We start from the raw sequence: 26563 nt of genomic DNA on the forward strand, positions 1-26563 counted from the left end.
CACTAGAGATGTAGCATGTTGAGACTTCTAAAGGTGGATACAGTAGGTGCACCACAGCAGTGCTGCTGTTTTGAAAGCATTGAATGGACATTGTTATAGCAACTGTCTGTTGTCCCCAAAATCCCTGAATTTTGCAACCAGGATGTTAAACACTGTAAGATACAAACCATGTTGTATAGTAGCTCACCAGTAACCTGTGTGTAGTATCCAAAATTCTGATTTCCCATATATGCTTGCTAGTCATGGAGTTGGAGCATCAGACTTGAAAGTGGTACACAGTACCGCCAAAAGCATGTCTCTTATAGCTGGGCAGACTACAGATTGTGACAGACTGTTCAAACAGAATGAAGTACTCATTTGCTAAGTGGGCAGCATCTGGCTCTGGAGTGTATCTGATAGCCGTGCTGCTGCTAAGTCACTTCAGTCATGTCCGACTCTGTGCGACCCCATAGATGGCAGCCCACCAGGCTCCGCCGTCCCTGGGATTCTCCAGGGAAGAACACTGGAGTGGGTTGCCATTTCCTTCTCCAATGCATGAAAGTGAAAAGTGAAAGTGAAGTCGCTCAGTCGGGTCTGACTCTTACTGACCCCACGGACCACAGCCTACCAGGCTTCTCCGTCCATGGGAGTTTCCAGGCAAGAGTACTGGAGTGGGGTGCCATTGCCTTCTCTGATAGCCATAGGTAGGGCCAAAATCCCATAATTCTTACTTGGAAGAGCTATGAAGGGCTGCTGAAGACCCTTAAGTGGCCATCTTTGGAGGAACTGGGTTGTTTCCCATATTTCACTTTTTGAGGTTTTTCTGAATTAAAAAAAAAAAAAATCCTGGCTGGTTACCTTCAGGCTCCATCCTCTTCAAGCTTGCCAGCTTGTTTTTTCATGTGTAAAACAGTGGTAATAATACCTACCTCATAGCTATCTTATGAGAGTTAAGTTAAGAGTGTCTGGGCCATAAGTGTCCAGTATATAGGAGCAGTTATTTTTCTTTGGCTTCTAAGATAAGGCATTCTCTTATGATCAATCCCTCTCTGCTCTTTTTCCATGTACTTCTTGGATCACTCGATTTCCAGGCACTCCTTAAATACTGATATTTCTCAGGTAGTCTTCTTATAACTGTATTCATCCTATCTATTTTCATCCATTCTCTTAACTTCACGTGTGGCCTATATCCTGATAAGCCCCCAAACCCTATCAGCAATCCAGAGTGCCTTGAATTTGTAACTATCAAACAGCAACTAAAGCTCACTTCTTGGTAAAGGAGAACTCATCTTTTTAAAAATCTTGCCCCTTCTCTTCCCAATTAGACTGTAAACTCGGGGACAACAGGAATCATGTTGGGACATGGCTATACTCCTGGAGTCTAGAAAAATGTCTAGTACAGAGGAGTTAAGTATTTGCTGAAGGACTGAATGAGTTCTTTTCTATCACTAAGATGAATTCTATAAGGGGAAAATGGCAAAGGCCTTGGGTCGCTTCTCCATCCTGGGTTGCTCAGTAAGAAGGCACCTGTGAGATCCTAGGATAACAGCTGGACCTAAAGCCCTGGCCCCTCCTACTATACACACGCACACTACTTCATTTCAATAGTTACAGGTAACATGAACACAAGACACTTCCCAACCATGAAAAAGCATTTGGATTTTATAACAGTTTAAATATTTTTGAAAATGTTGACAAGCATAAGCTCTACTTGGAACTGGATGACAGATATGCTATAAGATCTTCATCCTAAAGTATGACTTTTCCCAAAAAATATTCAATCTTAGGCCTCTTGCTACAGGCAGGTTCCATGGGAATACACAAAAAAGAGGCAGGGAAACAGTCCCCATGGGAGACTGTTGTTTCTTAAAAAATAGGCTGCTATTATATCCTGTGAAGTTCATAAGGTGCTTTTTCCCTTTGCTCAGTCATCATCCACAGTGAAGTCAAAGGGCTCAAAGTCTTTCCGGAAGCGGCGAGCCAGAGTCTCCTCCTCTTCCTTACTGATCTGACACTTCCTCCAGTCAGACTTGTCAGGAATATTAAGGATAGCTTCACTAGCCAGGACCTCCCTGCAAAAAGAGCACAAAGAAGTAAAAATGGACAGTATCAGTTCAAAACCTTCAATTCCTCTCCAGCCAGAGAGCTCTGCTCAGCATCACCAAAAAAAGGTATGCAAATTCCTCTAACTTTGCTCATACCATGTTCTCTTCCCTGAGGGCTATCTCTGCCATTCTATCAAAATCATATCTGTTTTAAACTGACCAGCCCAGGTCTCAGCTCTTCTCTAACCCCTCAAATTCTATTTACTCCTCTGAACAACCTGGAACTACGTTACTGGTACCTATAGAATCAACATGACACAGTAGAAAGGGGGCAGGCCCTGCAATCAGAAAAATCAGAGACTGGATTCCATTCCTAGCTCTGCCGTTTGCTGTCTAAGAACAGATTACTTCATCTCTGTGTCTTAATTTCCTCGCCTATGAGATGCAAAATAAGGATTTTCCGATGTATGAAGATAACACAATCAAAGCACCAAACTAGTTGTAATTACATCCTGCCTTAAACTCTAGTTTTGTTATCTCAGGCCATTAATGTGCTGAGGGCATGGTGAAAAGTCAGGCACCTAGTATCATACCCCAATCTGACTTTCTGCCTCTTTCTAGTGCCCTCAAGTCTATACAGGCACAATACCACATGCTCAATGTCAACAAAATCACCTCTCACACAAGCTATCTTCTAAATGCCACTGCTTTCTATTTTTATTTATTTTTATATATTAGAAATAATCCTGTTTGTACATTTGTTTGGTTCATTTTCCACTTTGAAGCTACAGTAAATAGAAAGGCTAAAAACAAATCACAGAGTCTTCCAAAAGTCAAAGGACCTAAGTTCAAGTTCTTATTCTCTGGGCAGACTATGAGCCTATCTCTTCATCTGTAGAATGAAGATAGACCCACCCTTCTTATACAGCAGGGAAAAAAAAAGATGTCTTCTCAAGTATTTTGATAACTATAAAATGCTATGTTCTCTGGTGGTTCAGATGGTAAAAAATCTGCCTGCTAATGCAGGTGACACAGGAGACGCAGGTTTGATCTATTCTTGCCTGGAAAATCCCATAGACAGAGGAACCTGGCAGGCTACAGTCCGTGGGGTGGCAAAGAGTCAGACATGACTGAATGACTAACACTTTCACTATCACCTGTAAGTTACTACTCTGAAAAATACTCAGTGTTAAAAATACAACTATCAGGAACATAAAATCATTCAAAGAATCTCTTCTTTGTAAGCTTACATGCGTGTGCCATCAGTATCTAAACCTGTGTCTGCTGCTGAATCAACAACACAAAAGATAATGTCAGATGTCTGAAGTTCCTAATACAGTTTTTCTCATTTATTATCTTCTTTGAAAATGTAGACTACTACATTTATTAGACTTATCTACTGGCGACAGTCTCTTAGAGGCTTTCCAAATTGGCCCAAGAATGGTTCAAGGTTGATTCAAAGCTCAGTTCTAACTAGGGGGAAAAAAACCACTGCAAAACAGACACCAGCACCAGATAATCTGTCGTGCACATTCTTCCAACTACCCTCCATAATCTCTTCTTGCCAGCAAATTCCTGCCTTCAGTCTCTGCCTAATTTATACCACTCCCTGTACAGTTCTGCAGTCATGTTCTCCATGATGTGAGGAACAGAAATGAAGCCTCATCCAAATCTTTAGTAGGACACCACAGAGCAATGAGTTAAGACCTCAATTTTGGGGTCCAGCAGGCCAGGTCACTTCTACCATGGACAAGCTACCTCACCACTCTAGAGCCACACTGTCCACTACTAAAGCCACCGTGCAGTGTGCATGCATGCTCGGTCATGTCCAACTCTTTGCAACCTCATGGACTGTAGTACACCAGACTCTTCCATCCATGGGATTTCCCAGGCAAGAATACCGGAGTGGGTTGCCTTGTCCTCCAACAGGGGATCAAACCCCACATCTCCTGCAACTCCTGCATAGGCAGATTCTTTACCACCGAGCCACCTGGGAAGCCCAATGCAGCCAGTAGCCTAATACATTTAAATTTAATCACAATTAATTAAATGAAATTGAGTTTCTCAGTCACATTAGCCACATTTCAAGTGCTCAGTAATCACTAGTAATGGGGCTGGGGATTACTGTGTAGGACAGTGTAGATTTATAGACTATGTCTATCATCATGGAAAGTTCTATTGGTCACTCCTCCCGAGTCTCATTCTCCAGACTGGTAAACTAGGATGATAGTACCTACCATACAGAGTTTAGAAGATTAAATGAGGTAATGCATGGCAAGTTCTTGGCACAGTGCCTGGCACAGAGCACATGTTCATGGTAGCATTTTCCTCCCTTGGGTTAGAATGCCTATGCACCAGAGTTTACCCTCTAAATCTCTCTCCCAGGCTCAACTTCAGCCCTTTCATGATGCCTTCCATTAAGCAGAAATGGGCTCTCCCTTCTCTGGATTTCTAAAGTACACTGTTCCTCAAAACTTTTTTATGGTACTTTCCACATTCTACATTACATTACTGTCAGATACGTAAGTACCTGACTTGCCCTAAGACTATTTGTTCCTTAGGGCAAGGACTATTTCTTGTTTGGCTTTTTATTTAACTCGTAATGCAGTCCACTACTTTATTCAGAGTAGGTTAGTGAAAACACATTTAAAATAAGAAAAATATACAAACCTTCCAAACTGCAAAGGAAAATTCTTTTTAATTCTGTGGAAAAGTTTCTCTCCTGTGTCAAGTTCAACATAAAAATATGCTGCTCCTGGATGCACAATCTACAGTAAACAGAGTCATATGAGGACATGTAGTAGTTCTTTAAACATCAAAAATCCCAGCCCATCTCTTACGAGCTTTAATTTGGCAAAGAATTTAGAAGTACAAGAACTTTAACACAACTCAAGTTTAAAACGCCACTGGCAGATATTACAAAGATCCTCCCAGTGGCACCTACCTCCCTAAATTCCTGCCTTAGGAAATTTCCAATTTCTTGCCCTTCCCGGGAAAGCACCAAGGAACTGCTATAATATAATCTTCATCTCTAGTCTAATCAATACCCCATGCTTGAGTACCAAATTGTCACCTGCCTATTTAACATTTACTGAATGTCTCTGAGTACCTCAGGCTCTATAGGCTAGAAACCCAATATCTCTCCTGGAATATCACCTTCCTCTCCTGTTTTACCTGCTTGATGTCTGAGTGCTCTGGGATTTCCAGGAGCTCTATCTGCTGTTCCTGTGCCTGAGTGATGAAGGCGTCTTTAATGTCATCAGTAGCACAGCTGCTGAGTGGCACAGGAATGACCTGGGGAAGGCGGGGGAGCGGGGTGGAGGAGACAGGAGAAATTCTTTGTACAGGTCTCAGAGAGGTTGTGCCTCCCGTACAGTCTCTGAGATGTAGCAAATCCATCACAGGGGTGGAGGAACGCCCCTCAGCAGACATTTTCCTCAGGCCAGACAGGCTATGTCATCCTGTCTGTAAGGACTTAAACTTATGAGACAGCCTTTCACATGTGGGAGGCCATCTCTGATGCAGAAAAGGCTAGAAAGAGATCTCTTTGTCATCAAGCCTTTGCCAGCTCCTATATAATATATGTGGCAGAGTCAGGCCCATTTGAAAACTTAACAAATGTGCCAGAAAGAAAACCACCACAATGACAATCAAATTACCCATAACAGTCTCTGAATTTCTGAGCTGGTAGCCCCAGGCAAGACCTGAGACTGCTTCCTACCTGTGAGCTGTCACTCATGCTAAGCGTCACACAAAATACCCACTCTCTTCCCAAACTCTTATCTGTCAAGGCCCAAATCTTTCTTGGAACCTTCCTGAACTATCCATTTCTTTTCTCAACAAGGCACTTAACTACCTGTGCTATTCAGTTGTGCTGACTATGTACTTCCCTGTGAAGTCCCTAGAGTTATCGCCAGAAACTATAACCTTTTAAATGAATATTATTTAAATATTAATATGAAAGTTCAAACTAAATTTTTTGAAGTATTATGTCAACTATTTAAATACTTAATCTTATATTAGAATCAAATACTTAAATATTTATTAAAATTGAGTATTAACATTTGTTGATGGGCACTTGGATTGTTTCTATGTCTTAGCTGTTGTAATAGTGCTGCTATGAAAATTGGGGTGTATGCGTTTTTTTGAATTAAGAGTTTTCATCTTTTCTGGACATATACCCAGGAGTGAGACTGCTGAATCAAAGGATCTATCTTTAGCTTTTTGAGAAACCTCTATACTGTTTTCCATAACAGCTGCACCAATTTACAGTACACCCCAAGCATCCATCAACAGACGACTGCCTTAAGAAAATGTTGTATATATACACAATGGAATATTATTCAGTCATGAAAAACAATGAACTGTTGCCATTTGCAGCAACCTAAATAGATGAACCTAGTACAGGGAATTATATTCAATATCTTGTAATAACCTATAAATGGAAAATAATATTTTATATATATATACATGAACTGAATCACTTTGCTGTACATGTGAAACTAATACACTATTGTAAGTCAACTATACTTCAAAAAAATTAACATTATTTAAATATTTATCAATATCCAGGCCCTTCCAAGCTCTTGGACAGAGATCACATACCTGTAGCTGCAGGTGATGGCTCTTATAATTTCTCTCAAATAGAACACATCGTTTGCCTCGACTCCTAAAGAACCTTCTCAATGTAGCCTTGTACTTCTCCACCTCTTCCACCACCTCTGCTGAAAGCTCCACCACTGACTGGTAGTGTCCAATGGGCAGAATGAGGACATGGTCATCAGATAAACCTCCTTTGGCCAGGGCAAGGTAGCACTGAGGAGGAAGCACACAGAAGTGAGACTTCAATACTGCATGTGTGATTCTTTAGAGAAAAGCTTCTACAAAGTGTGAGCTGCGAGGGTGTGGGGGAAATGTGCCAGAGCCTACCAGCAGAACTTCTCCTTTTAAAAAAAATCTGATTTTAGAGGTTATGACAACATTGTTGTCAAGTACCTGCTAAAGAGCGAGGTTAAATGCAACAAATTTCTATGCAACTATCAAATGAACTGGGGAAAAATGAGCAGCACACAAGACTGGCTTTTGGCTACAAACACACCAGAGCTGAAGGAGACTAGAACAACAAACTTCCTTTTTCCTCCCAGGCTCCAAACTTGAAACAATTTAACAATTTTCCAGTGACTATCACTCTCAGCCACAGAAAGATATCACTTCTGATTTCAAAGGAACCACTTCTGATTTCAAATGAACCACTTCCCCTACAGTGACACCTAATCACACCCCTAAGTACACCTCCTGGGTTCACAAAAAAGTCTAAGATGACATGATTAGCCTCCAATGTCCCTACAGCCTTAAGCTGCTGACTGACCTTTACAAAATGAAAGCAAACATAACCTAACAGGGAAGGAAGAAGAAATTTCAAACTCAGGTACATCCAAAGAAAACTATGGTTCCCAGCAATGGCTGTCGACAGCTAAACAGGAACTAAAAATATTTCTGTCAAAACCCAAACACACAAGACTGTTCTGCCACTCAGACATACTTTGAAGGGAAGAGAGCAGAGAAAGGCCCAGGCAAATGAAGGTACCAGAGCTGTAGAAAAACAATCCAAAGTATATTGTTAGTGTGGTGCATTCAAAGTTAAGACTGAAGGAAAGAGCCATTCATTTTTCATCTACACTGAGAAAGACAAGATAGGTAACAGCAACAAACTAAGGCATTATCATCCTTGATCTCCTTGGCACAGAGGATTGAACGCATCTACAGAGTTAATATACCAGATGACTAAAGTTCATCAAAACCTCATAAGCACTAAAACAGTTAAAAAAAAAAAAAAAAAAAAAAAAAAAGTACAGTAACCACTGTAATTGTGTTTGTTTTAAAAGATTACTCTAGAAAATTACATTTTCTAGCCTTTATGTCAGAGGATTACTGCCATAAATGGCAGTTTTTATACTGTGATGTGCCTTGAAGCTACTGAAGGCTTCTAGTCTAAACAGCACCCCTAAGGCAGTACCTTCTAGTTTTTGTGACGTTTCAAACTTGCCTAGTCTCCTCCCTGCTTTTCAGACTCTCAACATCTAATCTGTGCTGTACTTGAATTCATCTCTAATTTTATCTATATAAGTAGGACCTGAAAGAGTATTTCTCCCATAAATGCATGGATTTTGCAGTACCTATTCTGGACTCTTAGCAGTCTGCATCTGCTTTTACCAATCTAAACCCATGGGTCATTAGCATACTTCTGTGTATACCCCTTGAAGAAGGCATGGCTGCTGCTGCTGCTAAGTCGCTTCAGTTGTGTCCAACTCCGTGCAACCCCATAGATGGCAGCCCACCAGGCTCCTCTGTCCCTGGTATTCTCCAGGCAAGAATAGTGGAGTGGGTTGCCATTTCCTTCTCTGGGAAGGCATGGCAACAACAGAGAAAAGCCAGGGGAAAAGTAATGAAAGGGTGTCAGGGAATGTTTGACAAGAGGATTCCTACATGCTGTCTCTCATGAGTCCTTTGTCCCTCTTCAAGCAGAACAGCACGCTGCTCCCAGGGACTGAGGTCATTGTGTGAGGCAGGCTTGGGTCTCCTTTAGTAAACATTCTCTTTAGGACAAAACTGCTTAGTCTCGTTCCCCTTTCTTGAGATATGGATTGTCTCCTGACCTTGTGACTAACATTACCCCTTGTTCCCTTGGTAACGGTTGCTGTACGTTTGGTTTTCTAATATCTATCATTCCCGAAAGAAGTTTCTTGTACTGCAGCCTGTATATACTCATAGAAAAATCATTAAAGCACCTTTGCTCCATTAGAGCTTAGGTCCCCGGGTCTTTTTTTTGTCTCTCTTTCTCTCTTTTACTTTTTTATTGTTGACTCCGTACCACCAGGTTCCGGTCCATTAAAGGACCCCAACGAAAGGGGATCAAAAGGAGTGGTTGCAGACAGGGGACTCCAAGTCCTCAGCCAGATACCCATAGGTCACCAGACATTCGCAAGAGATTTCTACCAACAAAGGACAGTACAGATAAGGGTAAACTTGATTGACAGGTAAGCTCTAAGCTAAAATCATCATGTGACCTCCTATTTGGTCCACAATCAAAATCAGATATGCTTTTTGCCCCTCTAACTTCAGGTCAAGATAAGAAGCAAAGAGTTTTCCTTGAAATTCCCCTAGGTTCATAGTAAAAGGCCCTCATTATCAGGATAAGCTGAGGAAAAAAAGGTTATCCCCAGGAAACAAAATCAGAATAAATCAATGAAAAATGGATGAAAGTATCTGCCTGCAAAAGAATCACACACTACGAAATGATCCGAATATATTATCCTCAGGAGCCTTGGAAAATAGCCATTTTAGTCATGGGTGACTAGGGTGCAACTGTAACTCTAAAAATTAAGCTTCTTTTCATTCTAAGTGAATGAAAAAGAAGGATAATGGTCTATATGGATCCCAGAAGAATGGGGGTCAAAAACAAGTATTATTTAATATCTAAGCAAGTCATGCCCAAGGAAAAGTATTTGGGGAAGTCTGAAATAGGATGACTTTACAGTGAGACACACGTAGTCCATCAGAACTTTCCACTGCCTGAATAAAATCCTTCTCAAGATCATCCAGTTGTCATAGTCTGATTCAGTGCTTACCCAGCAATCTTATAATTATCATCTTGGGTTCCCAGATACCCAGAGCAGAAATGTGGATGTGAGTCTTCCTGTCATCAGAAAGCTATATCCTCTACTACTAGGCAAAACTGAGAATTTAATCACTTTAGTCTTTTATAATTAGTGTAAATCAGTTCCCAACATTACATAGTTACTATTGATAAAAATTAATAAACTCAAGTTTTAAAATCTGAAGATACAAAAAAAGAATATCAACATTTTTTGCCAAATATGAGTGTATAGGCAACAGAGGACTCCTTTTCAGGGACAAAGGAAAATCTTTGTTTCAAGTGGTAATTCAAAAAAGCAACTCATCATCCCCAAATAGTATGGAATAAAAACATATAAAGTTCAAGAATTTCATAAAAGCACCACCCTAGGAAAGCCATACCTATTTGTCAGAGAGGAGGGAAAGAAGGAGGAATCTTGTGAAACTGAGTCTACTAAACCACAAAAGAATTGCTATAGTTGCTATGGTCAAAAAGATAGAAAATATCAAATGTTGGGAAGGATGTAGAAAAACAAGAACTCTCATACATTGCTGATGGGAAAACAAGATGGTGCAGCTATTTTGAAAAATAGTTTGGCAGTTTCTTAAAAAGTTAAACATAAAATTACAAACAACTCCACTTCTTAGGTTAGGGCTATCCAAGAGGAAAAATATATGTTTACATAAAGACATGTATGCAAATATTCACTAGCAGCCATAAAGGGGAAACAACTCAAATGTCCATTTAATGAATAAATAGAAAAAATGTAGTCTATCCATTCAATGGAATACTATTTGACAAAGAGGAATAGAAAACTGATACATGCTACAACATGAGTAAGAAGAATATTATGCTAAGTAAAAGAAGCCAGATGCAAAGATGTTGTACAATTCCATTTATAGGAAATATCCAGACAGAAATGAAAACAAAGTAACAGAGTGGTTTCCAGGAACTGAGGGTGGATGTGGGGATTAATGGGAAATGGGCCTGAGGAACCTTACTGAAGTGATGAACATGTTCTAAACCTATATGATGTGATGGCTGTACAATCAGGAAGCTTACTAAAAGTCACTGAATCGCACACTTAAAGTAGGTAAATTTTATATGTAAACCATGACTCCATAAAGTCAACAGAAAAGAAACAGGTGTCTCCTGTCTGCAAGAGGTTCATGGAAGTAACTCACATGTGTGCCAATGTTGACCACCAAATGCTTTTCCACTTCAGGGCTGGCAAGGCAAAACCAGCAGGGTCCTGGAGGCTGAGCTTCACGTGGAAGAAAGACAAATGTTACCATGGTCCAAGCATTACAGCACATAACCACCGACAGAACTCAGCCTTGTCTGATCTTTATGTCCTGCAAACACTGTACGTACACACTACTGCCACGGTGGGTCTGCTGTGCTCCCACCATGACCCCCGCCCCCATCACCATTATCAATGAAACTAAATGTCTACAGACATTCTGAATTTGTAACTAGTCCACAGGTAGGTGATCTACAAGTGATAACCATAGCATGTAACTGGCAACTGACTGCAATAAGAGAACATTCAACTGGGTGTCTGGAGCCCCATTTCTAGTTCCAGTCATGCCACCAACTAGTCAGGTGACCCCAGGAGTTACAATGTCAACTTCTTCATCTTTGAAACACGTGGGTGGAAAAGAAGTTCTCAGTGTATTAACAGCTGTCTTTGCTAACATTTTGGTTATTATTTCATAAACCTGCACTGCTTTTGTCGGCTCTTAACCTTCTGTTTTACAGACATGAAGGAAAGGAACTTTTTCCATAGTTCTTACAGAAATAGCCTCAGACAGCATCAAAGTCAGGCCATCTTTGCAACCTTTTGTTTTTATTATTAATCTTCTGCCAGAAGAGACCCTTAGAGCAATGCTGCTTCCCAAACAAGACCCAAAATAACCAGCACTGCCCACAGAAGAGACCTCTGGAACCAAGGCACTTACGAGGTTTGCGAGGCTGCTTTGGGTGAGGCGAAGACTTGCTGTCTCTGCCTGTAGATGACCGCTTCCTTCCCTGCTTTTCATTTAAATCAAAGAAAAACTGGCAGGCTGATTCTTCCTGGAACAGCCAAGAGAAAAGTAAATGTTATTAAACTAACCTTTAAGCAAGTAGCCAACCATCACACACAAGGGAACATTGCTACCTTCCTCCCAGCCCTTTCTGCCTAATCTAGAGAAGCAAAATAGTTTCTCAGTCCTGATGCCTGGACTCAGTCACACCTCTCAACACTTATCTAAGCTACCACCAAATTCATCCCTTTGGAAAAGCAAATTAAAATGTAAGTTATACAGCAATTCTTGCCTAAAACACAATAGCATGACCCCACCCAAATCCCTTTCCCTCTCTCAGTAGGGCTGTAGTAGTCTTACAATTTCACAGATCAAATGACTTTAACTGAGTTTTAATTAAAAAAAAATAAAAGGCTGCTCATAAAGAAAGTCTAAGAAAGCAGACCATTCATACTAGTAAGGGAACTTGACATTCCTTGCTTGAGTGAAGGGAAAATGAATTTCAGAAAAGTCTGCTATTAAGAAATCTCTTCAGAGTAAATCTTATTGACCTACTACCACTCATTCAGTTCAGTTCAGTTCCAGTTGCTCAGTCGTGTCTGACTCTTTGCGACCCCATGGACTGCAGCACACCAGGCCTCCCTATCCATCACCGACTCCCAGAGTTTACTCAAACTCATGTTCACTGAGTTGGTGATGCCATCTAACCATCCCATCCTCTGTTGTCCCCTTCTCCTCCTGCCTTCAATCTTTCCCAGCATCAGGGTCTTTTCAAATGAGTCAGTTCTTTGCATCAGGCGGCCAAAGTATTGGAGTTTCAGCTTCAGCATCAGTCCTTCCAATGAATATTCAGGATTGACTTTCTTTAGGATGGACAAGTTGATCTCTTTGCTGTCCAAGGGACTCTCAAGAGTCTTCTCCAACACCACAGTTCAAAAGCATCAATTCTTCTGCACTCAGCCTTCTCTATAGTCCAACTCTCACATCCATACATGACTACTGGAAAAACCATAGTTTTAACTAGACGGACCTCTGTTGGCAAAGTAATGTCTCTGCTTTTCAATATGCTGTCTAGGTTGGTCATAACTTTTCTTCCAAGGAGCAAACATCTTTTAATTTCATGTCTGCAGTCACCATCTGCAGTGATTTTGAAGCCCCCAAAAATAAAGTCACTGTTTCCATTGTTTCCCCATCTACTTGCCAAAGTGATGGGACCAGATGCCATGATCTTAGTTTCCTAAATGTTGAGTTTTAAGCCAATTTTTTCACTCTCCTCTTTCACTTTCATCAGGAGGCTCTTTAGTTCCTCTTCGCCTTCTGCCATAAGGGTGGTGTCATCTGCATATCTGAGGTTATTGATATTTCTCCCGGCAATCTTGATTCTGGCTTATGCTTCATTCAGCCCAGTGTTTCTCATGATGCATGTAAGTTAAATAAGCAGGGTGACAACATACAGCCTTGACATACTCCTTTCCTGATTTAGAACCAGTCTGTTGTTCCATGTCCAGTTCTAACTGTTGCTTCCTGACCTACCACTCATTATAAAATAACAAATTATATTGCTAACAAGCAGTTGGATCCTTGCCTGAAAAGTTAGGAACAGGGAATTAACTTTAGACAGGAAAGATTTTATATGTGTAACCTAATATTTGAACCAACTTTAGACATTGAAAGACTTAAAATATAAAACTGTTAACCCCAAACTACAATTAAATGTACACACACACATTAATCCTACTGGAAATCTACTAAGGCTTTCTAATCACCACCACAATTTCCCAAAGGAGAAAAAAAGAGATTAAGGTTCTAGGGATTAAAGTTGCCTTATGAACTAAATTATAACCAGGGAAAAGACACCTATAATGGGTAATCATGCCCAGAAAATGTCACCTCTCAGTCAGAACCCACCTCAGGGGCAGGAGTTTGCTTTTCTATGAATGTTTCCTTCCCAGATTTTCTGTAAGGGTTTTCAGTGACATCTGGAGGCTGTTTTACCAGTTCTGCTGCATCCATTAGTTTCATAGGGACAATACTGAATGCATAAAGATACTTTGGAAAAAGAATTACAATATTATTATTTGTATACTATTTATGCAAATATAACCAACCTCTTGGATTGTAAAACTGCACAAAAATCTTTAGAAACTGAGTAAAACTAAAGAGAAGCAACCAGGTTATCTCTGGTTCAGAGAATCCATAACAATGCCATTTCGGTGATCTCCGCAGGGGCTAACCAAGGGCTGATGAAGTAACAAGCAACTAATCAAAGCCCAGCCCTTACACAAAACAATTAACACTACAAGGTCTAGAGGGATTTGCTCCATAACCCTTGAAGACAAATTGCTTTTGTCTCTCAGTCCTTTATCTTTTTGTACTTTGTCAATAGTCACTGTACTGCCCTTGTTTTTTTCCAATGAAAAACAATTTAGTGTTTTAACCTTTGATTTTATACAATTTCTGCTATTTATGCAGATAAATTTTCTTAGGGAACTAAAGATATATATATCTAAATATAAACTAAATATATAGCAAGGAACTAAATATATAAATATCTAGAATCTTGGATGGATGGCACAAATATTGAAAACTTTATGTGAGATATGAATAGATGCTTAACCTCACTACTGATCAGGAAAATACAACCAATTAACACTGACACACAACCTTCTTCTATCAGGATGGCAAAAATGTCAATAAAAACTTGACACTACCCATTGAGAATGTAGACAGAAAACAGTCTCATACATTGCCAATGGGGGTGTAAACTGGAACAAAATTTTGAGATGAATTTAATAATAGTTGCCGATTTCAAAATTGCATACTCTGAGTGAAGTATGCATTACTTAGGGCTAAGGCTAACAGGTCCCTAAAAGTAAAACAACAGCTAAAAATACTATGTGATACTCAGGGCAATTTAAAAAAAGGAAGGAAGGAAGAAGGGAGGAAAGGCAGATAAGTTATTAATAAAAAAAGAAATTACAAATCAAAACTTGCTAAGAATGCCCTGGGCCCCAAAATTTGAGCTATTATGGAAAAAACAAAATAGGTATTTGCTTATCTTTTGCATGTACACTTCTCATGGCCTATTAAAGTAAGAAAATCTTCAGATAATTTATCTGTTTTCCCACTTGACTGACTATTCTAATCTTTAGCTGTCCCAATCCACAATATCCTGGCTTTTGGCCTTAAAGAATCAGAAATGCTCTCAAGGAAGTGAGAAAACCAATATATATACTTTTCTGGTATATTTTCTTTCATTCACTTGCACAGTTTTCCAGTATAAAGCCAGATTCCAGGTATCACTAAGACTGCCCAAAGCCAAGGAGAGCTTAGGTAAATCCTTGGGAAGATTTTATTATTTTGACTAAATGAAGTTGCTAAAAGAAGCAAAGCAATAGTACCATCTGATGTCAAACTCTTGAAAAATACCCATGGAGACAACCACATGGATGTGGGAAGAAAGGAACATAACTCATTTGAAAATCTGCCTTTGTTCCACTGGGCCTATTTTCCCAAACCCTTCCCTAAAATCTCCTACAAAGGACCCAAGGAAACTGACCTTTCATTACCATATTATTACAAAGAGTAAAGTCACTGAAGTACTGGGACATTACAGTTGGGAAGAAGAGAAGATCTGAATCCTAAACTGAGCAAGAGGAACATTTATCAGACAGACAATGAATACTAACCAACCACCAAACACTCAACATTTACCTTTTTCTTTTCTGGATTTCCAACATTTGCCAGAGCTATAAACCTGGTGGCATGCTGTGCATTTTCCTGTAGAACAATGTGATTTCTGTAATATATTTGAAAGATAATAGGTTATCAACAAACTTTACCTTTTTTTGGCTGTGGCTTGAGGCTTGCGCATTCTTACTTCCCTGACTAGGGAGCAAACCCAGCAATGGAAGCACTGAGGCCTAACCACTAGACTGCCAATGAATTCCCAACAACAAACTTTACTTCTGATCTGCAATTACAAAATATGTAGATTCCATGGGTCCATGAAAAGAGCATAGGCCTAAGTCCATGACTACATCATCACCAGTAATATCTCAGATATTACCCATCCATTCAGTAGAATAATCATGCCTACTTCCCAGGGCTGCTGTTAGGAAAAAAAGAGATCACAAATCTGAAAAGCACAAAAAAAGTCTTGATTTTAAAAGAGTTGGGCAACTGGCAAAATGTTGATAATTGTGGATGTAGGTTATGGGTTCAGGAGGGTTCATTATACTAGTCTCTCTTCGTTTGTGTAATAATATAATAGAATACCCTAAGGGCTAATGATGTGAGAGCATCTTTTCACGTGCCTATTGGCCACTGGTTTATGTTCTTCAGAGAAATATATATTTGCATTCTTAAAGGCTGAACTGCCTTTGAGTGGCTTGTTCCAATAACCTTTCTGTTTTTAGTGTATGGTTTCAGAGAAGAAGAGGTTTTTCTAGAAGGCATATATGGAGATACAAAACAAAAATCTGTAATATCTATGTTTATACCTTAGGCTGTGGGATTTATAGGGAAAGAGCAGATTATATTCTTCTTTTGCTCACCGATATTTTTTGACTCTTAACAACACATATAATGCTTTTGAATAAGAAAAAAAAAAGTATAAATTGTTTAGGGATTATCCATGCCCTTTACAGTGATGGTCATTCACAATAAACTTTACTTAACTCTATAACTTATAAAACACTGGTTTTATTTTTTCTGCAATATATCCTTTAAAACCTCCACTTCCAAACTATACTGAAAAAAAGAAGAAAAAAATTGATACAAGTTTTTGATTCCTAAACTGAAATGCTTCTTAGGTAATTACCCTGAGTTTAAGACTATACAAGGAGCACTGTTTAACCTGATCAAAACAGGACATACTATACATCAAGCTATGATGATTGAACAGCACTGTAATGTCAGACCCTTACGCCTACAAGGGGCCCTGTATTGGCCAATCCTTTGTATTTAAAATTAGGAAACCAAACTCAGAGAAGTGGAATGGTTTGAGAGTCACTTATTTCATGCCTTAGAAACTAAAAGAAACCAAGATGTAATATGGCTGAAATGAAAGGGAGAAGTTTACACAGAAAATCCAAGCAAATTCTGCAAAAAACCAAAAAGAATGGAATGCTACTCACCGATATGGAAGCCTCTCATAATAGGTCTTTTCCAAAGCAGCAAAATGATATCTTGGTTTCAAGCCTGTGGCAAGACTGGAGATCAAAGCAGAGCCACATTTTTTGGTATCCACTTCTCCCTAGTAAACAGAAATTTAGTCAGCATTAACAGATCTAGGAGTTATCAAGAAATGCAGATATATAACAAGACACTTTGAAATGTCTTTGGAATTTTTATGTGGGTACAATGTGGCAGTAGAATTTGCATCATGAATTCCACTCTATGGCAATCAGAAAACTAAACACATAAGGGGAAATGGGCCAATTACAAATGCAGAAATAGGAACAACAGTTAGAAGCCAGAAGTTAAGGAGGAAGGTTACTCCTCCACATAAACACCCAAAGCAAGATTTATGAAAATCTCATTTGGGAAGGTAAGTATTCTCTCTCTGGAGCCCACAGACTGTGTGTCTACAATTTGCTTTGCTGTGCTCCTGTAGTTCTGATAATGCAGGCAGCAACAGTCACTTCTGTAGAAGATTAAAATCAAAAGCCCCTAGGATCAGAGCCCCTAGGATCCACAGAATATTTGCCATAAAACATTCAGGGACTTCATCACATAAGCATACAGCCCTCTATTTTGCTTCAGTCAAGGAAGGCATGGCTTGTAGAAGGGCACAACCATGTCCCTGGTTCAGTCTGTCAAAAGTTAGGCTTATTCCCAGAGCTTCCATTAACAACAAATTATGTGACCTCTCACCCATAACCAGTTCATACTTTCTCTTAGAACTTCATTCTTTGAAAGAGAGAAATTATCAGAGTTAATCTTCCACTAAGTAAAGCAACACTTTCCTTTTGTCTTATGCTTGCCTCCTTCAGGTGTCTGCTGAAGGGCAGGGAATTGGCCTTGAGGCTAGCATCTCAGGGACCGGTGTTTTTTCCCCTATAAATATCTTGTGTGATTATTTATTCATTTTCACTAAAGTTAACTTTAATCAAAAATTATAAACATTTTTTTTAGCACCCCTTTTCATCCTTCCTTATAGAGTATCACTTGTCTTCCTCCCATCATCACTTTAGTAGTCTTTCTCTGAATCTACTGCCCCTTATGTTCTAGTGGCAGAATAACCACGGGTTTTTGGAAGGGGAAGAGCATGTCCCTTCTACCTTCAATATCCTGACAATGCCTGGTGTTTTGTTGGCCTTTTTGGTCACAGACATATTATGCTAAAGCTAACAGAGAGTAGTCTACAAGGCCCTTTTCTGGATCATCACTGATAACTCTGCATCTAGGAACTGATATTTTTCCCCTAAATATACTCTTTACATTTTCCTTCACTGAAGCTCAGTGGATGCTTTCTGCCCTCACAATCTTTCAAGGCCTTCCTTAGGCTTATTTTCCACCAGCATAGCTGTCACTCACCAACCTGGTGTACATCTTCTTCTTATAAAAAGTATTTAGATCAAATCCAACGACACAGTCCAATACATTCCAACATTAAAGCTTTCCCATTAAAGAAGTACTAAGTTTTGAACATACTGTGTCCCAACTTTAGATTGCTATCTTCACTCCCATAATGATTCATCTTTTAAAATATTTTAATAGCCAAAAAGATATAATCTGGAATGGAAAGGGAAAAATAAAACTGCAGAGCTGCCACTAGCTACAAATATTTCACTGAATATTAGTGACTCCTCGAAACATCTTAAGAAGGTTAAGGAAGGATACTTGAGGCAGAGACTACAATTCTTAACTTTCATTTATAATTAAGACTTCAGCAATTTCATTCGTGAGCTGTGTTTTCACAAGATCAACTTGCTTTCATCAGCCAATAGGCTTTAAGTATCCCGAAAAAATTCACACAAGATTACTACTGAAAGGAACTAAGAACTGAAACACTCAAAGAGGAAAAAAAAAAAAGCTCAAATTAAGCCACTGCAATTTGTTTTTAGAAATTCCAACTGAACAAACACTACTCACAGAAGAATTCCCAAAGTTCCCCACATACTTGGGCCACGGGGATGTGAGCAAGATATCAACGCCCTTAAACTGGGGTGTTGAACACAGCATTGTCCTCAGGGAAGACACATCCTTGGGACTGAAACTGTAACCTGGGACAGGCTCATTTAAGGACTCTGTCCCGCTGAGGTACACAATCTGTAGTCCTGAACTTCCAGTGAAGACACCTTTACGACCTGGGCTCAAAGAAAAATGGAAAAGTTTTAGGCACACTGCAGAAGGAAATGTCATGCTAGTGATGAATCTCTTTCATGCCCCAACTCTCTTAAAGCCCACTTCTGGCTCCCAGATCTCAACACTGGATGGCTACAACAGTATTCCTGTTCAGTACATAAGAGCTGTCCTTATGTGGAAGCTGCTGGAGCCCACAGGCTGACTGCTCTAGGTGCCTCACAACTGAAAAAACTTTGGAAGCACTGATTAAGAAAAAGGCTTTCTGCCTTCTAGAGACTCCATAGGGACTAAGAGAAATCTAGACACCTGGAGTGGCACTGAGAAGAAAAAAAAAACTTGCAGGTTTGAGTAAACTATAGTCTAGAATAGATGTCCACTTTATGAAGGCAGACACTTCCAAATGAAGGAAAACATTAGGAAAGAGCAATTATTTAGGAAAAGTTAAGAGACTCTACCACCTTCTCAATTTATTCCTGGCTTGTGCCCTTGATTCTCTTCCTTTGTGTTGCCTCCGGAACCTTGTTCCATCAGCTTTCACCTCCCTTTCATCTACTGAGTCTCACACGGCTCTTTCCATATACTGACTCATTATGGAATACATATACTGACTAACAAGAATAACGAGGTAATAAATAACACACGTACTATTAAAAAAAATATAAAGGAGCATTTACAGCAAAGGAAATGTGGAAGCTTTCTAAAGAAAACAGAGACCAAGAGAGAGGAAATGTGAATAGTCATTGAGCCATTTTAGAAAAAACTGAGGTTTTTTTTTTTCTTTAGTTCTACCACTTTATTGCTGCCAACCCATCTCCCTCCACCCTCGTGCACACATGCTCAGTCATGTAATCCCATGGACTGCAGCCTGCCAGGCTCCTCTGTCCATGGGCTTTTCCAGGCAAGAATACTGGAGTGGGTTGCCATTTCCTTCTCCAGGAAAAAACTGAGTTGAATGATGCAAGAAGCAATAGTGGTAGAAGGAGCGGAGCACAGGAAGAAGAAAAGCAAAATCTGACAGTGTTTTTTTTAAAAAAAACAAAACAAAAAAACAGCCAGACACTGAAAGGACCCACTATAAGAGTTTCAGGGGGTTGCAGAGGACCAACTTTAACCTGGACCTTGAATTGGAAAAAGGACAAAAAAGTAGTGAAAAACCCAAGAACCAGCATTAAAAACTTGAGTTTTTTAAAACCTCAGTGAAACCTAGAGCTATAGAAAATTAGGAGTCTAATTAACAAATAAGATATATATATCTAGCAATGTTACATGGTGAGACGACATACATGGAATTAAAAAAAAAAAAAAACACACCACAATTAATACCTTAGGTACTCCAAACATTATGGTCAAACAGTTTACTCCTCTAGTTGGCTGAAACAGTATATACTGGGTTGTGGGAGTACAAGGAGATTGGGGAGAGGTATGAGACACCAGAGACAACAGTGGCAAACGACATGGTCTTAAGCACATGGACACTGACTTTAGAAAATTCCCCCTGACCCCCATTCTCTCCAGCAGTAATGGCAGACGAATCCAGCCACAAATTTCCTGGGAGACTAATTCCTGAGACACATTATGTTCATTACAAACACGTAAAAAATATCCACTTACCCAGATAAGTAATGTTCTCAGCTAACTCACACCCATCAACATCTTGGAAATATTTTACTGTTTCTTGGTTATTGGCACCCAGCACATATGTCTGAATAGGAGCTAGTGAGAGAAACAGACATGACACTCACTAGTTAGCAGATCTGCTTGGGGACCTGAGAATGCTTCCCCGCAGGAAAAACATTCGCAGTGAAGGTAAAGCCTGCAATCCTCCACGTGGAACACACTCACCACAGAGGACATCCTACAGCCAACCTTGTGGCTTGATTATTAAATGGTATCACTAGGCTTATCACATCTTAGAACAAATGGTGGATGTACAGTTAGGAAAGCATACCCAAAAGAGCTTCATAAAAAAACATCAAAACTGAAAAAAAGGAAAGAACACATACAGTTGCATTATTCAATTCTTTCCCACTGAGAAGAGAATTCTTTTCCTTGGAACTAAATCCAGGCAAATTAAAAATTTGAACATTTGGATGCATACAAATTCTTCCCAGATCAACGCAAAACTCAAAGGCAAACTTTTAAATAACTAACATGTAAAAAACAACTTGGCAAGAACCAGGGAGCCTTAAAACTTTGTTAAAAATAATGTTAAAAATAAATTCTGGGGACTTCCCTGGTGGTCCAGTGGCCAAGACTCCACACTCCCAATGCAGAGGGTCTGGGCTGATTGTCTAGTTGGGGAACTAGATCCCATAAGCTGCAACTAAAACCTGGCACAGCCAAATAAATAAAATATTAAAAAGAAAAATAAGTCCTATACCTTTCTTGATGCCAGTTTTATATTCCTCCCATTCAGCATCTGGAGTGGAGCCAAAGAAATTTCCTACACACAACAGCAGCTAAAATGAGTTTTTTAAACAGATATGAGATTTTTAAAAAATTATCAAATAGTACATAATTAATTGACAGTAACATAATTTGGCTAATTACCCTATTTAATTATCTCTAACCATTTTTTCCCTTAATTTATAGAATTTCTAAACAATTCTTTAACAATTGTAGTAGTTACTCTGATTCTACCAATTACTAAATTTTGGCTCTCTAGCTGTCAAATACAAGGTGGTGAAGGGGATGAGAGGGTCAGGGGAAAAATGGAGAAATCAACCTTGAAGAATCTCTCTGTGAAATACAAAACTTAGGTATCCCTCAGGTATTAGGTACCCTGAGAGATAAAGGAAATAAAGGACACATTTAAAAAAAAAAAATTTTAAAAAAAAAGGACACATCTCCTGCTTATTGTCTTACTCAACCTTTAGCCCAATGAACAAATAATTCCCATACCTACAATACTCTTCTATACTCTAAGAATTTAGAGTCCAGTAGTCAACAATACATAACAATCAGGGCTCTTTAGTTTGTGAAGCATTTGCACATATATTGTCTGACTTCATCCACACCATTACACCCATGAAATAGATCTGTGCTTCCCAAACCCAGTAATCAGAATCACTAAGGGAGGTTTTTCCAGTGCTCGTGTATGGATGTGAGATTTGGACTATAAAGAAAGCTGAGTGCCAAAGAATTTATGCTTTTGAACTGTGATGTTGGAGAAGATTCTTGACAGTCCCTTGGACTGCAAGGAGATCTAACCAGTCCATCCTAAAGGAGATCAGTCCTGGGTGTTCATTGGAAGGACTGATAACCAGTCCATCCTAAAGGAGATCAGTCCTGGGTGTTCATTGGAAGGACTGATGTTGAAGCTGAAACTCTAAGACTTTGGCCACCTGATGCGAAGAGCTGACTCATTTGAAAAGACCCTGATGCTGGGAAAGATTGAAGGCAGGAGGAGAAGGGGATGACAGAGGATGAAATGGTTGGATAGCATCACCGACTCAATGGACATGAGTTTGAGTAGGCTCCGGGGGGGTTGGTGATGGACAGGGAGGCCTGGAGTGCTGCAGTTCATGGGGTCACAAAGAGTCAGACACTACTGAGCAACTGAACTGAACTAAAGGAAGGTTTTGCTAGTCTGTTTCCAGTTTTGTGTGAAGTAATAAAGTAACAAAACTCAAATTCAAGAGTATAAAAAAAGTCTACAGTAAACACATCCCCTTTCCCATACCACTCGTCAGTTACTAAATTTCCATGCTCACAAAAGAAACTCAGTCTAACAAGGGAGTAGGTGTTCTAGAAATGTATAAAGAAGCCCAAACTTTACTTTAATATGTTTGATTACAACAATCAAATTTTTAAATGCAGTAGAAAGAAACATCTTACGTCAAAGTTTCCACTTTTCTTCTGAATTGCTCGAACTCTATTGAATAAAGCATCAAACTTTCCTTCGACATCTCCACATGCCAAGCTGCAAATAATATATAAATGTTAAAGCAGTTCAGGACACACAAATGGGCCTGCTGGGTTTGGTATATATACTAGTCTTTCTGGATCAGGGAGATTTGGGTTCCAGTTTCTCTGAGGTTACCTGAGGGGTTCAAGGCATGTGAATTATTAGTGACTGCTGGGTGGCTCCACCTGAAGGTCTCACCAGATATCTTTACCATATCTAAAATTTAGCTTATCATTTCCTCCAAAATTGAACCAGTTTCTTCTCACTTGCCAAGTTTTGTGCATAAGTCTACTGCCAACTTGATTACCAAGAGGCAAAAATCCCCCATCCAGTCTCTTCAATTCCTTTTACAAGTATCTTCTATGATCCTCTTGTACTTTTCATTTCCACTGCCACCATCTTAGCACAGGATTTCAGTCATCCATTCAACAAACACACACTGAGCACCTATAATATGCTTTACTAAGTGCAGTATGCCAAGTACTATGCTGAGGACATGTTAAGGAATATAAAGAAGAGGAATTTTCTTTATATTTTCTGCCTCAGGACAATTACGAGGCAGAGCAACTGAGAGTCCTGTAGTTACTGAAGAAGCAGAATCAGAGAGAAATATGATGAATCTGGTAATGGCTACAACATAGGGAATATACTTATATTTCCTCTAATACCTTCCCTTCTTCCTGTCTATCCTACATAAAGCCAACAGCTTAATGTTCTTTCCTCAAAAACATTAAGACAACTCCACAGCCAGAGAGATAACAGCTTTTCACAAGTCCCTGATCTCTTTCCCCAATGCTTTCTCCAAGTTCCAAAACAGAAACCTTCTCTACAGTCAATCTGATCACTCTCTCTGTCTCTGCCATTCCCTTGGGGTGGTGACGTCTCCTAACAGTACCACTCTACCCATCGTGAATCTAAAAGATTTCCCATCTTTCAAGGCTGAGCACATCTCTAAAGCCTTCCTGATCAGCTCAGAAAGTCCTCTTCTCAAAACTTTAGAAACCCAAACAGTTTTTCAGAGCAAACCCTGTAATAAATTATTTGGCATGTTCATTTATCTTCAGAGCCCTCCAGTCCCTATCAGTCACCAATTCCTAGTGCTCCCACAGGACGCTGCACTTCCTTTCACAGCAGTTGTCACATGGGATTACCATTGTTTGGGGGACAGACACCGTCCAGTCTGTACATCATAAGACACCTCAAAACTCATCATCTCCTCATCTGGGCCCTTTGCCACAGTTTCCAATCCTACCAAAGAAAAACAGAAATCTAGGATCCGGACAATGTTGACTTCTTCTTCGCATTCATAACCAAACATCTCCAAGCCATGTTGATGTCCTCTCTTTAACAGACCTTGAATTCCTGCACTTTCTTCATTTACCTAGTCCTAGCTGTCTTCTACTTTGGTTCTAACTTTTTCTTTATACTGCAGCCAGAATCGCTTTTCAAAATGAAAATTTGATCATGTCAAGGTGTTTGTAAACATTCCAGTGACTTTTTTTGGAATCAAGACCAAAAAAAAAGACTATTAATCACAGCTCAATCCTCACTTCCTTGATTCCTCACATTAATCCAAATTATCCTATATAAGTCCTCCCAAAACCGTGAACCTTTTCCTTCTGCCATTTACCAGGACCATAATTTAACATTTATCTGGTTTCTCTGATTAATATTTGTTCCCCTAAACTATAAGATTCATTAGGGCAGGAATTCCATCTGTGCAACGCCTAGCACCAGTGGCTGGCGCACTGCAACTGTTCAATCAATGCTGTTGAATGAATGGATGAATGGAAGGCTTCTCCTCACCACCCGGCTGAAAAAACACGCCAGGGCAAAGGCCCTATCTCTCCCTTTAGTCGAGCACTGCCCAGGGCCCATCAATAGGCCCATGCCTACAATTTTTGGCTAATAAATATACTGCAAGGAGAAACGAAGGGGAAATGATGTCAGAGACCAGGAAGGCCTAACATGTAGGCCTGACTCTGGCAGCTTCCTCTTCTCTCTGCGACTGTAGACACCTGTCTCCCTCTTCAGAAGCGAAAACAATCGGGAGAAAAGGCCTCCCTGCCGTGGCCAGGCAAAGACGCGATAGCTCACCAGCAGCCGCCGGGCTTCCACCCCGGGCTTTTCCTCCTTTCTTCACGTCTTTAGAAAAACCCTCTTCAGCAGACACAAACACACAGACACATACAGAGACACACAGGCTTCGGACTCAAGGTCACTTACAGACGCAGCGGTTTCTGAGCCATCTCCGTTAACACCCTGAGTTGGGCCGACCACGCAAAACTGGAACTGCGAACCCACGCGCCTCCGGAAAACTCGGCCGCACTGCGATAATACGACAGCGCGCCCAACCAATGAAAGCTCAGTTACCTACGGAGAGCGCCGAGGGACAAAGGTCTGTCTCAGATGGTTTCGCCTCGAGGAGGAAACGAAAAAGGACCGTAGAAAAGGTAACAAAGAAAAACATTCCCACTGTAATTTTTAATTTGGCGGCAGTTGAAATTAGTGAGCTTCTAGAAAGCTGTCTGCACAGTGTTGGCCCCAACCTAACCATGTCACTCTTGTGGGCAAGACGGACTCCCTGCACACGTGCTTTTTGTAAGTTTTAAACCTATCAAAAAGTTGAAAGAACAATGGCCATCTCCTAGACTCATGTGTCAACAAGTTGCCAAATTTACTCCTCCCTCCCTCTTCTTTCCTTCAAGGTGCATAGTATTAATACTTTTATTTCCAGAGTCATTTGAAAGTAAATTGAAGACAGCAGAATACCTCAGCATGTATTTCTCAAGAAGGACAGTTCAGTTCAGTCGCTCAGTCGTGTCTGACTCTGCGACTTGGACTGCTGTATGCCAGGCTTCCCTGTCCATCACCAACTCTCAGAGTTTACTCAAATTCATGTCCACTGAATCGGAGATGCCATCCAGCCATCTCATCCTCTGTCGTCCCCTTCTCCCGCCTTCAATCTTTCCTAGCATCAGAGTCTTTTCCAACGAGTCAGTTCTTCGCATGAGGTGGCCAAAGTACTGGAGTTTCAGCTTCATCATCAGTCCTTCCAAGGAGTATTCAGGACTGATTTCCTTTAGGATGGGCTGGTTGGATCTCCTTGCTGTCCAAGGGCCTCTCAAGAGTCTTCTCCAACCCCACAGTTCAAACATCTAGTTCAAACACCACAGTTCAAAAATCCAGCTTGAACGTCTGGAAGATGGACACCCTCCTACAAAACCACAACACCATTAACACACCTAAAAAAATTAACCTTAATTCAAAATTATCCACCTGACACACATTTATATTTAAAGTTCTTGTGTCCTCCCAAGTTTATTTTATACCTTTGTTTTCATTCATGATCCAATCACATTTCACACCTGGATTCAGCTTGCTCTCTCATCTCCTTTAATCCACAATAACCTACCTACCTTTTTAGTTTTTTCATGACAGTGACTTTTTTTTTTTTTTTTTGAGAATTCAGTCTTACTGGTTGGAGACAACAGTGTTTAGTGAAATGGAAACAAAGAAGAATTCCTGATAAGTGAGGTGCATGGAAGACTCATCAAAGGCAACCTAAGCAATTCAAAATTAACTAAAACTTAAATTTAAGAAAGAACAACAAAAACTCTGATTTTCCTCACAGCTTCTACAATTTTTTTTTGGAAAT

General features: G+C 40.0%; 1 protein-coding gene and 1 non-coding gene across 4 annotated transcripts; both read right to left on the reverse strand.

Annotated features, from left to right (window-relative positions):
* Window positions 1-1618: 1618 nt before the first annotated feature.
* Window positions 1619-25241, reverse strand: CWF19L1 (CWF19 like cell cycle control factor 1). Of its 3 annotated transcripts, XM_020870597.2 has the most exons (14): window positions 25132-25241; window positions 22836-22920; window positions 21379-21457; window positions 20610-20711; window positions 18786-19000; window positions 16826-16944; window positions 15402-15486; window positions 13596-13736; window positions 11622-11736; window positions 10845-10924; window positions 6630-6839; window positions 5199-5318; window positions 4695-4792; window positions 1619-2051 (listed from the first exon to the last, which is right to left on the reverse strand). In XM_020870597.2, exons 1-14 carry the CDS (start codon window positions 25152-25154, stop codon window positions 1904-1906), a joined length of 1620 nt encoding a protein of 539 aa, XP_020726256.1. In that variant the 5' UTR covers window positions 25155-25241; the 3' UTR covers window positions 1619-1903. The 3 variants fall into 3 exon arrangements, with proteins under 3 accessions (XP_020726256.1, XP_020726257.1, XP_020726260.1); XM_020870598.2 differs by lacking the exon at window positions 5199-5318; XM_020870601.2 differs by lacking the exons at window positions 21379-21457; window positions 25132-25241 and adding an exon at window positions 25003-25108 and having other exon boundaries at window positions 18786-19005.
* LOC139036132 (small nucleolar RNA SNORA12) lies at window positions 5523-5670 on the reverse strand. The gene has a single exon (XR_011488870.1). It is a non-coding gene; the product is annotated as a small nucleolar RNA SNORA12 (small nucleolar RNA).
* Window positions 25242-26563: the final 1322 nt, after the last annotated feature.

The sequence above is a fragment of the Odocoileus virginianus genome, chromosome 7 (assembly GCF_023699985.2).
Source record: "Odocoileus virginianus isolate 20LAN1187 ecotype Illinois chromosome 7, Ovbor_1.2, whole genome shotgun sequence".
NCBI classification, from domain to species: domain Eukaryota; kingdom Metazoa; phylum Chordata; class Mammalia; order Artiodactyla; family Cervidae; genus Odocoileus; species Odocoileus virginianus.

Bases quoted from the DNA above. Each gene is read 5' to 3' on its own strand.
- CWF19L1 (XM_020870597.2), bottom strand. From the start codon at position 25,154: ATGGCTCAGAAACCGCTGCGTCT. The intron at 21,458-22,835 runs GTAAGATGTTTC...AACTCATTTTAG, and splicing joins AGAAAAGTGGAAACTTTGAC to CTGCTGTTGTGTGTAGGAAA. The intron at 11,737-13,595 runs GTGGGTTCTGAC...TGGCTGTTCCAG, and splicing joins AGCAAACTCCTGCCCCTGAG to GAAGAATCAGCCTGCCAGTT.